This window comes from Gymnoscopelus microlampas, assembly GCF_963454915.1.
Source record: "Gymnoscopelus microlampas genome assembly, chromosome: 11".
NCBI lineage: Eukaryota > Metazoa > Chordata > Actinopteri > Myctophiformes > Myctophidae > Gymnoscopelus > Gymnoscopelus microlampas.
The window spans coordinates 7,609,171-7,623,151 of record NC_139948.1 but is presented as its reverse complement, the minus strand read 5'-3'; the positions used below and the strand labels follow the sequence as shown (position 1 = coordinate 7,623,151).

The following is a 13,981-nucleotide window of genomic DNA, read 5'->3' as shown; positions in this document are numbered from 1 at the left end:
TCAAAATGTTACTTGAGTAAGAGTACATCAAAATATACTTAAAGTACCAAAATTATAAGTACTAACATGTTTGAGAATAGACGATCTACAAGCTCACAACAGCATGTGACGTGCTGTGAGCTTGTAGATCGGCCATTTTCACAAAACAGGGCTAAAGTGGTTTATGTATGTTTTATAATATAATAATTTACATCTGCAAAGTAACTAGTAACTCAAGTTTTCAGATAATTGTAGGGGAATAAAAGTACAAAATTGTACCACTGAGATGTAGTGGAGTAGAAGTGTAAGTATTAAACATTGGAAATACTCCAGTACAGTAAAAGTACCTCAAAATTGTACTTACTGTAAGTACAGTACTTGAGTAAATGTACTTAAACCACTGACCACAGGCATGCCTGCACAACATATATTAGCAAAGCAAAAAATATATCAAAACTGTGATACTGTGTAAGATATCCTTTCTGTTCATACGGTACAAGTGGCTCTCAAAGTGCGGTCGAGGGATCCCCAGCAAAATGAGGAACGGTTTAACCACTTTGAATGTATTTTGTACGTCAGACATTTGTTCCGAACATGTGTTTTGCTAAAATAGACCTGCTGGTGGCGCTATAACAGGCCAATATGAAAAGGGTGGCATGTCTTCCTCGACCTAGTGGGAATGTGCACGCAAAATTGCACGGCAATCGCATGCTGTGTTGATGATTTGAGGCATTTTGTTGAAAACGAACCAATCCTGCAAACTTTGGAACCCAATCTTAGCCAATCAAGATGGAATAAGGAAAATCGGACAGATCCGTGTTGATCACATGACTATAGAGATACTGTGTACCAATTTGCGTGAGGTTTGAACAAAATCTGTCGGAGTGATATCCAAAAATGTGTTTTGCAAAAATCGGCCTCCTGGTGCTGCTATAACAGGCCAATCTGAAAGAATCAGGGCAGAGGTTGGGCTTTGGCATCCAGGGAGTGTGTGTGCACAGTTTTGCAGCGGCCGGGCCAGCGGTGCCGGATATTAGCTGTTCACAGACAGACACACACACACGGATGGACGGACGGACGGACGGACGGACGGACGGACGGACGGGTCCATGCCTTTCAGCCTGGCGAAGACAATAATAATCAACACAAATATTAATATGTCTTGAGGTACCTGGCACAAAATCCTTTCAGAAGGTGGCCAAAACACATCAATATGGGGGATCCTTGAGACAATGCTGTAATGTAATATCCTTTTGGAGCTAAAGCCTTTGATTTGGAACTATTTTCACCAATAGCGTTGTAGAGCAGATAGGCTGTTTTCCATATTGTTTGTTTTGTTTTTATTCCGGGAAAAGAGCTTTAAACAGCAGCACAGAGCAATACATCTCAATTATGAGCAAAACACCGTCATTATAATCTCTCTCTATCTGTCAGTCACACAGAGACGAGAGAGCAGAGCATCGACAATACCTCGCTCATGTCGGGTGGAAACCTTGTATGTCCAAAACCGTAACTTTTAAGGCAACGAAAATAATATGCTGTGTTCCAATGGAGCCAATTATGATTCACACTTAACCCTTTAAAGGTAGGGTAAGTGATATTTTTTGGTTAAAACAAAAAGTATTTTGTTAAAAGGTTAAAATACTATATTCTGATAGTAATCATTGCTATAGAGTGTTTGTTCAGTAACAGATGTCTCCCTGTCTCTCCAGCTCTTTAATAAACAGAAAATACATTTTTCGGTAGGTGTCAAAATCTCAGCCAATCAGGAGAAAGTACCCATTTTTAAGCTTAATTTGTATAGTGTTCCAGTTCTAATTTTGTCTGCTCATTTCTTAGTGTCATCACTTCCAATTTCACTTGTTTAATCTGTATCCTGATTGAGTTCTCTGTCCTGATTGGATAAAATTGGAAATTAAACTGAAACTGAAACAAAAATGCATTTTCTGTTTAATAAAGAGGTGGAGAGACAAGGAGACTCCTTTTACTGAACAAACACTATAGCAATGAGTACTATCAGAATATAGAGCTATTTAACAATTATTTTAACCAACGCAAATCACTTACCCTACCTTTAAGACCGGGAACGCATCTGCGTCGTTTTTAAAATTTCTTTGGGATATAAAAAAAAATCACACCCAGTGTGAAGAGAGTGGTGCCTTTGAATTAGTGTAACTGGTTGCATCCTTGTGTTGCAATCAGCTGCAGCTGTTGCTGTTGAGGCCATGCTCAAACTGACGGACGGACGGACGGACCCACACACACGGTCAAGTGTAGGAGTGCCTGGCACCACTCAAAAATAGCAGATATATAAGCTCATAGCGCAGCACCGAGTGCCGCGCTACGAGCTTGTAGATCTGCTATTTTTTTTAAATTGTGAGAATTTGTGCAAATCTTTGAAAATATATATTTTTAAAGCGAACATTTTTAACTCAAATCTTTGCTTCTGGGGGGATCCCTGGAACAACATATTTTGAGATGGGGGTCCGCGGCCAAATACATATCAATTTGGGTGGTCCTTGACATGAAAAAGGTTTGAGAACTGCACTGATATTATCATATAGCAACATAAGTTTTTTCAAAAAAACTCTTAGAATGTAGAAGACATTTGTAGAACATATATATTCAAAGATTTGCACATTATTTCACGTTTTTTCAAAAAATAGCAGATCTACAAGCTCATAGCGCGGCACTCGGTGTCGCGCTATGAGCTTGTACAGTATATCTGCTATTTTTGAATAGCCAAAGAAATACATAAAAGTACATACAGATGCGTTCCCGGTCTTAATGGGTTAACTTCTTTCACATCCTAAAATCTTCAATAATAGAGAAAGTAGCCAATGTACACGCTCACAAGGCGTCGCATGGCGATGTTATCTTTCATCCCTGTGCGTTTCTTTCGGCAATATTTGAAATTGTGATCAATTTGACGACGTCCCTGTAAACTGGCAGAAGGGAAAAACTATGGCGCAGGAGTGAGGAATAACTCAAAAGTCAGAGAAGAAAAGAGGTGCGTTTGAATACTTTTTTTGTTTGTTTGTCATTTCTCAGTGACGGCTGTAAGGACACCGTTATCCTTCCGGAACAACCACTGGAGATTTAGAGGAAGGAAATATCTTTTTTTTGTCTGGAGCGCTGCTATCCCTCCGGAGCATTGGTTCTCAAAAAGGTTCTGTCGCTGTCATTGAAGTCGCTGTCTTCACTTACTCAATGCCACTGTCTTCACTGACACTATAAATAATATATCCTTGGCAACAGGACCCTGCAGCTTTTGTTTTCGAACTGAATTCTGGGAATTGCAGTTCTAGCAGACCATGCAATGACAACGGAGCTACTGTATCAGAGGTGTCGCCAAAAACACTACTCGAATGAACGTTACACAGTATGTCTTTTTCGTGTGTGTGTGTGTGTGTGTGTGTGTGTGTGTGTGTGTGTGTGTGTGTGTGTGTGTGTGTGTGTGTGTGTGTGTGTGTGTGTGTGTGTGTGTGTGTGTGTGTGTGTGTGTGTGTGTCCCCTGACCTATTGTTGGCAACTTTCATGACTCCTGCATGCTGGTGTTAGATAGGCTACTATGGAGTAATATCTACCTGTGGGTAGGACTCAAAAACCCAGTCATTGTGCCAGTGGACCACAGCAGTATTTGTGACACTGAAGAGACGATTCAATTTGTGAGCAGTAGGTACAGTAGTTCTAATAGAGAAGGCTGATGTCATGAACAAGGTGCTTTCCTGCCAACACAGAGGCACCTTTTCCACCGAGGTTGAAAAACAGACATTTGTTCACGCCTAATTTTGAACCAGTTCAGAGTGTTTCCACTGAAAATGAATTGGTTCTGAACCCTAAAGCTGGTTCTGAACTGGAACCAAACAAATTCAATACAATTCTCGCCCTGAACTGGTAACCGAAGTGGATGTGTCACTATTCTAGGTTGGAAGATGCAGAAACGATATAAACAATGGCAAAAGCCAGTGAAAAATGCAGGCGCCATATTCAACACATTGCTCGTCAGACCTGGAATCGAACCTGGGGAGACTTTGCGACTACTGCTCCCCAGGTAGGCTATCTAACAATTCAGCTATGCCGGCCCCTATTACAACGGTTCTGCTTCAAACTGGTGGAAACGCAAGCCGGTTCGCGTCGGTTTCCGTGATAGCACCAAGGTTCCAAGAATCTAGAACGGAACAAGTTCTAGAACCAAAGCTATTATGTTGGAAAAGGGGCCAGAGAGCAGAGTTCAGACACCAAACTCTAGTATCTGTAACTCTGAGCCATTCATCCATTCATGTTACAATGAGCTATTGACCTGCGCTCTCTAACACTGCAGAGCAAACCAATGGTGTGTGTAGAGATCTGTTAATGAGCAATCAATCTGCTTCACCTGCAACATTGTTTTTAGTTTTGTTCCTGGCATCAATAACACTAATAATATTGAGAGACACATACAAGTTGGTCGATAGTAGTGATTGATGGATTTTTTTTTACTCAAGTAAAAGTAGTAATACCACAATGTAGACATATATTACATATAAATACAAGTACATACAACATTTACTTAGTAAAAGTGCAGAATTATTGGCATCAAAATATACTTAAAGTACCAAAAGTACAAGTACGCATTGTGCAGAATGTCCCATTTCACAAGTTCTCAAAAAAAAATGTATGAAAATCTTTTGAAAATAGCAGATCTAAAAACTCACAACATGTCGCATATCGGCTATTTTTAAATAGCCGAAGTATACAGTATATAGGGCTGAAGTGGTTCTTGTTTGCATGTTTTGTAATAATAATCAAAATCTACAAAGTAACTACTAACTTAAACTAAAAAACATTTTAATTAGCCTCTGAGATGTGATGGAGTAGAAGTATGAAGGACTGAAAAATTACTCAAGTAGTAGACCTGGCTTTGCTCCTAGACTTGGGTGTAATGGACAACACCCAGTTAATGTGTGCCTTGCAGTTAGGAATCCAGAGGTATAATCGTTTTATTGTGCCGATTAGCATTCATAATTTACTTATTTTTTTGCTCTCAAGGGGGTGATTTCTGCTGCGCAAGAATTAATTACACCCAGATAAATTATAGCCTGCACGTTTGAACAAAGAAATTAGTTCTGGAGCACACGGTCAATTTGGCAATTTGGTAATGGTGTAAAAAGACTAGACTATAACGTCTTTATCAGAGTCAACAAAGAACATGGCTTGAATCCAGAGGTGGAAAGACACTATAACTACAATTTATCACACAATTAAAGTTTTAGTGAAAAAAACGCTATGTGTATGTTTAGAACGGGAACGCGTGTGTGTAACCACTTTAACCATTATTTCATACTTTGGCTATTCAAAAATAGCAGATCTACAAGCTCATAGCGCGGCACCGAGTGCCGCGCTATGACCTTGTAGATCTGCTATTTTTGAAAAATCATGAACATGTGTGCAAATCTTTGAATATATATATTTTTAAAGCAAACAGTTTTTAACTAAAATCTTTGCTTCTGGGGGGTCCCTGGAACAACATATTTTGAGATGGTGGTCCGCGGCCAAATGCATTTAATTTTGGGGGTCCTTGACATGAAAAAGTTTGAGAACCACCGATTAAAGCAACATACATTTTTTTTTTTACTGTTACGATTTAGAAGACATTTGTAGAATCCCCCAGAAGCAGAGATTTGAGTTGCAAATGTTCGCTTTAAAAAAAAAAAAGAAAAAAAAAAAAATATATATATATATATATATATATATTCAAAGATTTGCAGCGATTTTCATGATTTAAAATAAATAAATAGCCAAAGTATAAAATAATGGTTACACAGATGCATTCCCGGTCTTAATTCGGTTAATACAATATAACTTATACAGTTGGGGTGGTTGTATTTGGTCTCCCTGCTCCTCTATTGGCAAACCTTTGACACGATCCTGTTTCTGGTTTTACACAAACTTCTTTGACCTGAAGGTCAAAATCATTTTTCTGCCCTGAGACCCCCAGGGGTGCTTGAGAGGGCGTGTCCAGGGTGTCCCCAGCTAAATGAGTTAAGCTAGCATCAAAATCAATTTAACCACTTTGTCTTTAACTCTATATATACGATCGGCTGTCTGTATTAGACCGTAAGCTTTGATGGTGTTCAGTGTCTACAGTCTACATCCAATAAGCTTCTGTAAGAAGCAGTTTGTTTGCTGAAACCAATTCCCAAAATGGGATCATCACTATCTTATGTTCAGATAATAGCTGGCTTTAAGCGGGTTAGTTTGCCCCATGCATGCACATTAAAGTGCATACACACACAAGCACACACACACACACACACACACACACACACACACACACACACACACACACACACACACACACACACACACACACACACACACACACACACACACACACACACACACACACACACACACACACACACACACACACACACACACACACACACACACAAAACAATAATGCACACACCGTCTTCAATGGCTCAGTCTATTCCAGTGGTTCTCAAACTTTTTTGTGCCAAGGACCCCCAAATTGATATGTATGTGGCCGCGGACCCCCACCTGAAAATATGTTGTGCCAGGGACCCCCAGAAGCAAAGATCTGTGTTTAAAACGTTCACTAATGTTCAAGATATTTGAAAAATAGCCAAAGTATAAAAAGTGGTTAAAATGACTGTGATGCTACATTAACTACTTTTGCTGGGGACCCCCTCGGACAAAACTGTTATGAGTAATATGAAAAAGAAAAGTGTCAGCCTCCTGGTGGCGCTATAATAAGGCAATGTTAAAAGGGTGGCATTTGTTCCTCAACGTAGTGCAAATGTGCGTGCAAAGTTTCACCGCAATCGGACGCTGCGTATCATGATTTGCAGTATTTTGTTCAAAACGGGCAACTCCTGCAAACTTTAGGTGTCAATCTTAGCCGATCAGGATCCGTCTTGATCACATGCCCAGATCATGTGTACCGATTTGCGTGAAATTTGGATAATATGGCTTAATATTAAAACAATGTTTTACATAAGTCGGCCTCCAGGTGGCGCTATGAAAGGCAAATGTGTAAAATGCAGAGCAAAGGCTTTTCCTTGGCCTCTAGAGAGTGTGCATACAAAGTTTTACACAGCTCGGTGCAGTTACAAGTAAAAACACGAATCGGCCTGTTATAGCGTCACCATGAGGCTGATGTGAAAATTTTCAAATGGCATTTCTTCCTCGGCCTAATGGGAATGTGTGAGCAAAATTTCACGGATATTGCATGCTGTGTTCATGATTTGAGGATTTTTTTTCAAACCGGAGTACTCCTACAAACTTTGGATGCCAATTTTAGCCAATCAGGATGGAATATGAAAAATATGAAAGACTTGTTTCGTTTAATGACTAAAAAGATACTGTGTACCAATTTGCGTGATTTTTGGACAAAATCTGTAGGAGTACTGTAAAAAAAAAAAATCACACCCTGTGTGAAGGAAGCGGTGCCTTTGGGGCGGGGCTTAACTCATTTCAGTTCGTCCCTATTGGTCGTCTGAGTCCACTTACCAAATTTGTACTTGGTAGCATTCTGCAAACTGGAATAATGGCTGTTTAAAGCCCAGCCAATGGGCAGACAGAGGGGGCTGTAAAGTAATTACAGTTCGTCCCTATTGGTGCTTTTAGTCCATGTACAAAATTTGTACTCCGTAGCATGCTGCAAACTTGAGTTATGGCTGTTTAAAGGCCAGCCAATGGGAAGACAGAGGGGGCGGGGCTTCAGCAATTCATGCTCGTTCCTATTGGTGGTCTAAGTCCACATACCAAATTTGGACTTGGTGGCATGCTGCAAACTGGAGTTATAGCTGTTTAAAATCCCGTGCTCATCCCGTGCTCATACGGGCGGACGGACATAACATACGCTGGGGGTCCCTGGAACCCTGGGGCGGGGCTTCAGCAATTCATGCTCGTCCCTATTGGTGGTCTAAGTCCACATACCAAATTTGGACTTGGTGGCATGCTGCACACTGGAGTTATAGCTGTTTAAAATCCCGTGCCAATCCCGTGCTCGGACATAACATACGCTGGGGGTCCCTGGACCCCTCTTTGATAACCAGTGGTACGTGTGGGCAATGAGAGGAGAGATGGCATAGGCAGTGTCCACGTCCGTGTGTGTGTGTGCGTGTGTGTGTGTGTGTGTGTGTGTGTGTGTGTATGTGTGTGTGTGTGCGCGTGTGTTTGTATGTGTTTCTTCTTTGCCGTGCTCATCCCGGGCTCATACGGACGACGGACGGACGGACGGACGGACGGACGGACGGACGGACATACGGACAGAGTCAAACGTAGAGCGGTTGGCACCGCTAAAAAGTGTTTTGCACAAATTGGCGCTATACAATGTGAAAAATTTGGGAAAGAGGTTCTGCTGTGGCATCAAGGGAGTGTGTGTGCACAGTTTCGCTACGATCAAGCCAACGGTGCCAGAGATTAGCTGTACACAGACAGAATGACGGACGGACGGACGGACGGACAGACGGACAGGGGGTAAAACCTACTCTCTCGCCATGCCTTTCGGCCTGGCGGAGACAATTAAAATCTCCACGATACAATTATTGTGAGCGTTTTTTTGATCACGATAAACGATAATAACGATTATCGTCCCATCCCTAAACCCAACGCTGGAGAAACCGATAACACAGTGCTTTGCGCTGTATTTTCTGCTTATATGACTTTATAGACGCTACCTCGCTTTCTTGGCCGTGTCAAGAAAACGAGGCAGCTGAAAAGATTCAAGCTGTCTCAAAAGATCAAAAAGTCATTCTACCTCGCCACAACTCAGAGCACCGGGGGGCATGACCATTATGGTATGGACCGAGCTTTCATCAGGACCTACCTGATGAGGGGTCTGCACAAGTTACTGTGCCTGTCTAAGACAAGTCCCTAAGTATTAGTGTATAGTGCTATCACTGTATATTTGTAGTGATGATTTTTTGTATGATTTTTCTGTGTCATGCTTCCAAGGAAGCCCAGTCCATATGGACTTACACAGGACACCTTTACATTTCATTTGACATGAAGAATGAACCGACATGATAATGTCAAATATGACTTTTTGTATCATTGTCATTCTAATTAAAACAATATTGCGTTAATATATTTTTTTGTTATATGTTGCACAACCTAGGGCACAGTTTCACAAGCAGTGGGTTGGGACCCATGTTTTGGGTCTCGGACCAATCTTTATGGGTCGTGAGAAAATATCTCCTTTTTTGGTTTCCTACATAAAAGAATATATATGTATATTTAAAATGTTTTCTAAAAGTGCTCAAGGGTATTTCATGAACACATACAAAAACTTTAAGAAGTAGTGAAAATATCAGATCTAAGCTTGCAGATCTGCTATTTTCACAAGTTTGGGTCCCTGGCAAGCGTCAAATTCTTCTTTGGATCTTCAGCTAAAAAGTTTGGAAACCACTGAACGAGGGGACACGTTGTACCTGTATAAATCAGTGGCAACATAATCTTTAATAGCAACGTTTTGGGTCAAGGGCGTCAGGGACGTTCTTCAGACAGGATCGTCCTCGACTGAAACAGTGACATTAAACGTGTCCTCCACTGAGCCGAGTGAAGACAGCGTCTGCGTCTTTGATTCTTTGATGTCTGCGTGTCTACTCCACCAAACGCGCCTGTCACAACGTTTCTTTTTTATTATTCAGGTGTGGGAGAGACTTTTGATGGAGTGAGAGTGCTGCAGCAGTCGATAAAGGGAGTTGATGCCAATGCATTAGAGAGGCATATTATAGGAGCAGTGGGGGGCAGATAGTGACCAGTGTTGCCAGATTCTGTGAGAGAAACAAGCAACCGGGTCTAGGAAAACCAGCCCAAAAGAAGCGACTATGGGGGCCACATATGAGCACTTTAACATACATCAGCTATTTCAAAATAGCAGATCTACAAGCTCACAACGCGTGTGAGCTTGTAGATCGGCTATTTTCAAATAAAACATTGCGGGGAAATTATAATAGGCAGATCTGGCAACCCTGATAGTGACCACAGCGGTAAAAAAAAAAAAAAACCTCTAGGTTTATTTGGAAGCCAGAAAGAGGGAGGGAGGTGGGTGGAGGGGGGGGGGGGCAGAATGGTCAGAAACAGATATCTTAGATCAGAAGAAAACTTGCCCGGGACTTGTGACATTAGCAGATCTACAAGCACGCAACATGTTACTTCGCACCGCTTGTAGATCTGCTATTTTCACTACTTTAAAATGTATATATTTATGGAAATTATTAGATTTTATTCATGAAATACTTGAAATAGTTGAGGAAAAGTTTGTTTTAAACGTTTCTTTTTTTGACTCGCGACCCATACAAATTGGTCCACGACCCAAAGACGGGTCCCGAACCACTGTTTGGGAAACAGTGTCTTAGATGATGTGTGCACATCTTAATTTAAGGAGATCAGTGAGGGCTCGGCACAAGCCTCTTTGTTTGAGAAAAGTTTCATGCATGTAAGGCCGGGTAAACACTTTCACCCTGGTGTCCCTGGTGTTTGGTCACGTAGATAAACATAAAAAAGGGGAAACATTTAAAATGGCGTAAGTGGTTAAGAGAATACCGTACCGCCTTTCCCCATTATACAATATGTGATATTATTTTATTTACCCTTCATTGAAATTGGCTAATGGGAGTGCTGGCATGCCGGACAAACGGCGGACAGACAGCTGATGTCACTCTAACACTGATTCTTAGCCATAACCATAAGAAGTACCAAATGCAGCTCCGCCTAAATATAGAGTGTGTTGTCTAACCTCAATGTGTTGTCATGGCATCAGCCGCAAACAAATATGTCAGCTCCATATATGGGCACCAAAGGGGCATGCCCATATATACATATATATACAAAACCAGGTAACTCCATTGGATCCATTTTCTGCTGAACCAGCGAAGTCCACCCGAGTTAGCTGGTTTCACTGACCACCTCCTTTTGACCTCTAACCTCATTGTGAGCTTGGAGGTCCATTCAGCTGTTCTTATGAACAAAACCTCCTAAATCCACTTTTTTTTTCATTTCCTGAAAAATTAACATTTTGGAGTTAGCTGGTTCCTGCCGGACAGCAGAGATATGGTCATATGCATACATGGACATATATATCCATATATGGCCATAAAAGGGAAGACAGACAGAAACAGACATCTCCACACTATATATGGGCACAAACGGGACACAGACAGATGGGTACAATGGGTACTCTGACAAAACCCACCAACACAGTGACTCAGACATATTGGTCGGATCGGCAGTACGACGTAGGCGTGAGGGCCACGTAGCGGCCCGAACCTCTAGTTTTAACAAGTGTTTAATGTTTTTCCACCTTTTAATGACAGGCAAAATAGGAAAGGCAGGTGGAACATGGTTAGAGGCATACTTCAGGTTTAAACAGTACATTTGACTTTGATACAGAGTGTCTCAACGATCTTGTCTTCATTACAGTTAGGTGAGAAAAGTCCCCAGGCTCAGCCAGCCACTATCTGATCTCTCTTTACTGTATGTCAGGTACAATGATGATAACATATTGAGTGAAACTCATATCTCTCTTCGTCTCTCCTATATTCTCCCTGCCGTGGGTTTAATTAGCTGTCCAGAAGAGGTTTTCACCAGAGCAGAACATTAACACTTGTCCGCTCGTCCAGGCCTAAATGGATAAGCCATTGTTATTCTTTAGCTGTCCATTCAGACAAGGGAAATAAATATGCAGGCCTTCATCCGTCTTCACTCGTCTATATGTGACAACTGTCCTAATGGGTATGCCTGGAAATTGGCTTATAGTTTCTGTATATTCAGCATGTTGCTTTGAATAGGAGCGGGTGCTATCATAATAGTTTTAAATGATCGTAGCGTCAGCTGGTTCAAACCGCTTTGATCCGGTTGGGTGCAATTTTGAGGTATTTTTTACTTTCTTCAGTATGTACAATTTTCAATACTTTTACTTCTACCCCACTACATCTCAGAGAAAAATATTGTTCTTTTACTCCACTACAATTATATGAAAACTTGAGTCACTAGTTACTTTCTTATTTGTATTATTAATAAAAAACACACTAACCACTTCAGCCATTTGAAAATGTCGTTGCTTTGCAACGCATTGTGAGCTTGTAGATCGGCTATCTTCAAAAGATTTTGTTATACATTTTTTACTTCTGAAATTGGACATTCTGCACAATGAGTACTTTTACTATTGGTACTTTAAGTATGGTTTGATGCCGATACTTTTGCACTTTTACTCAAGTACATTTTGAATACGGGACTTCTACTTCTAACAAAGTACATCTACATTGCAGCATTGATACTTTTACTTAAGTAGAACATGTGAGTACTTCTTCCATCACTGATGGTACTGTACCTTGTCCCAGCTTCTCTCTCTGTCCAGTGTGATGATGATCATGGAGGGGTTGACCAGGTAGCCCTCGCTGTTGAAGGAGAAGTCGTTGTGCTCCCACGTGACATTCATCATGTGTCTGCAACGACATGGAAGAAGATGACATCATTACTGCACTAAACCAATGTACCCATAAGAGCTGGTCGTGTAACAAGCCTATAGTTTAGATGTCGCAGTTCAACAGTTCAATCTGTAGGGCCCTATTTTCGTCAGTGCCTTACCCATTATCCCTAAACGTCTTTGCCACGTTTTACTATTTTTAAAAACATTTTCAAATAGTTCAGCTAGCCGATCTACATCGACACGTTGTGAGCTTGTAGATTGGCTATTTGAAGTATTTGAAAATGTGTTTTAAAAATAGTAAAAAATGGCAAGGAAATTTCGGAAATCTCGGGATAATGGGTGGCGAAAATAGGGCCGATAGTGTCTATGTTTGGGGGCATTTCATTATTGGTGAAACCGTTCAATACGTGAATGAACACATAAATAAATACATGAATAAATACATACATATATTTCAATGAATTTCAAAACAGTTCAAATATTTTCAGAAATTCTCAAAAACAGAGACACATAGTGAGCTTGTAGACCCACTCACTCCGACAGTTGTGTTTGTTTGGTGAATGTCTCTTTGAAGCTTGCCCGCTCTGTTAAATCCTGGGAGTGTCTGGTGCTCTGCATATATCTCCAACACATGAATAGGCCTATAATAGAGTTTTATAACTTACTTACAACACAACTTCACTGAAAACAGGTTTTTGATGCAGGGCACGCAGATGGCATCAGATGGCCTTGAAAAAGGTTTTGAATCACGTACTGGTCTAATTTGTAAAGAGGTACTGTATTCCAACACTGTTTGTTCCCATAGTGCTTTGTTATCAGTGGTGTAACGTAACTAAGTATATTTACTCAAGCACTGTACTTAAGTATACGTTTTGAGGTACTTTTACTTTACTGGAGTATTTCCAATTGTCTATACTTCTACTTCTACTCCACTACATCTCAGAAGCAAATATTGTACTATTGCTCCACTACACTTATTTGAAAACTATAGTTACTAGTTACTTTGCAGATATAAATGATTACATTATAAAACATACATTAACCACTTTAGGCTGAAGTAACCTATTTTATACCTAGGCTATTTGAAAATAGCCAATCTACAAGCGACGCGTTGTGAGCTTGTAGATCTGCTATTTTCAAACATTTTAGTACTTTTACTTTTGGTACTTTAAGTATACTTTGATTCCAACATTATCATTATTATCATACCAACATTGTACTTTTACTCAAGTCAAATTTTAATTCTGGACTTTTACTTGTAACAGAGTACTTCTACATTGCAGTATTGATACTTTTACTTAAGTAAAACATTTGAGTACTTTATCCACCACTGTGAATCACGTTCTAATTTGTAAAGAGGTACTGTATTCCAACACTGTTTGATCCCATAGTGCTTTGTTATTCACATCATCCCGGGTCATATTGGAGCAACCATGGCTGCGCTCTCTCTCTCTCTCACCTCGCCCGTCACTCCAGCAGAGGTGATGAAAGCCATGCCGGGCGGACAGCAGCCTTTAGCCCCTCTGGGTCTGTGTGAAAAGCACCTTTTTAATCTGC

General features: G+C 40.7%; 1 protein-coding gene across 1 annotated transcript in view; it reads right to left on the bottom strand.

The window, feature by feature from the left end:
• grin2ca (glutamate receptor, ionotropic, N-methyl D-aspartate 2Ca) overlaps window positions 1-13,981 on the bottom strand; it is a gene marked incomplete at both ends in the record, with an annotated part of 127,311 nt that overhangs the window by 69,437 nt on the left and 43,893 nt on the right. The window contains one exon of the mRNA XM_084072387.1: window positions 12,326-12,440. Coding sequence (XP_083928513.1) covers window positions 12,326-12,440 — 115 coding nt within the window. The remainder of the gene's footprint in view (window positions 1-12,325; window positions 12,441-13,981) is intronic.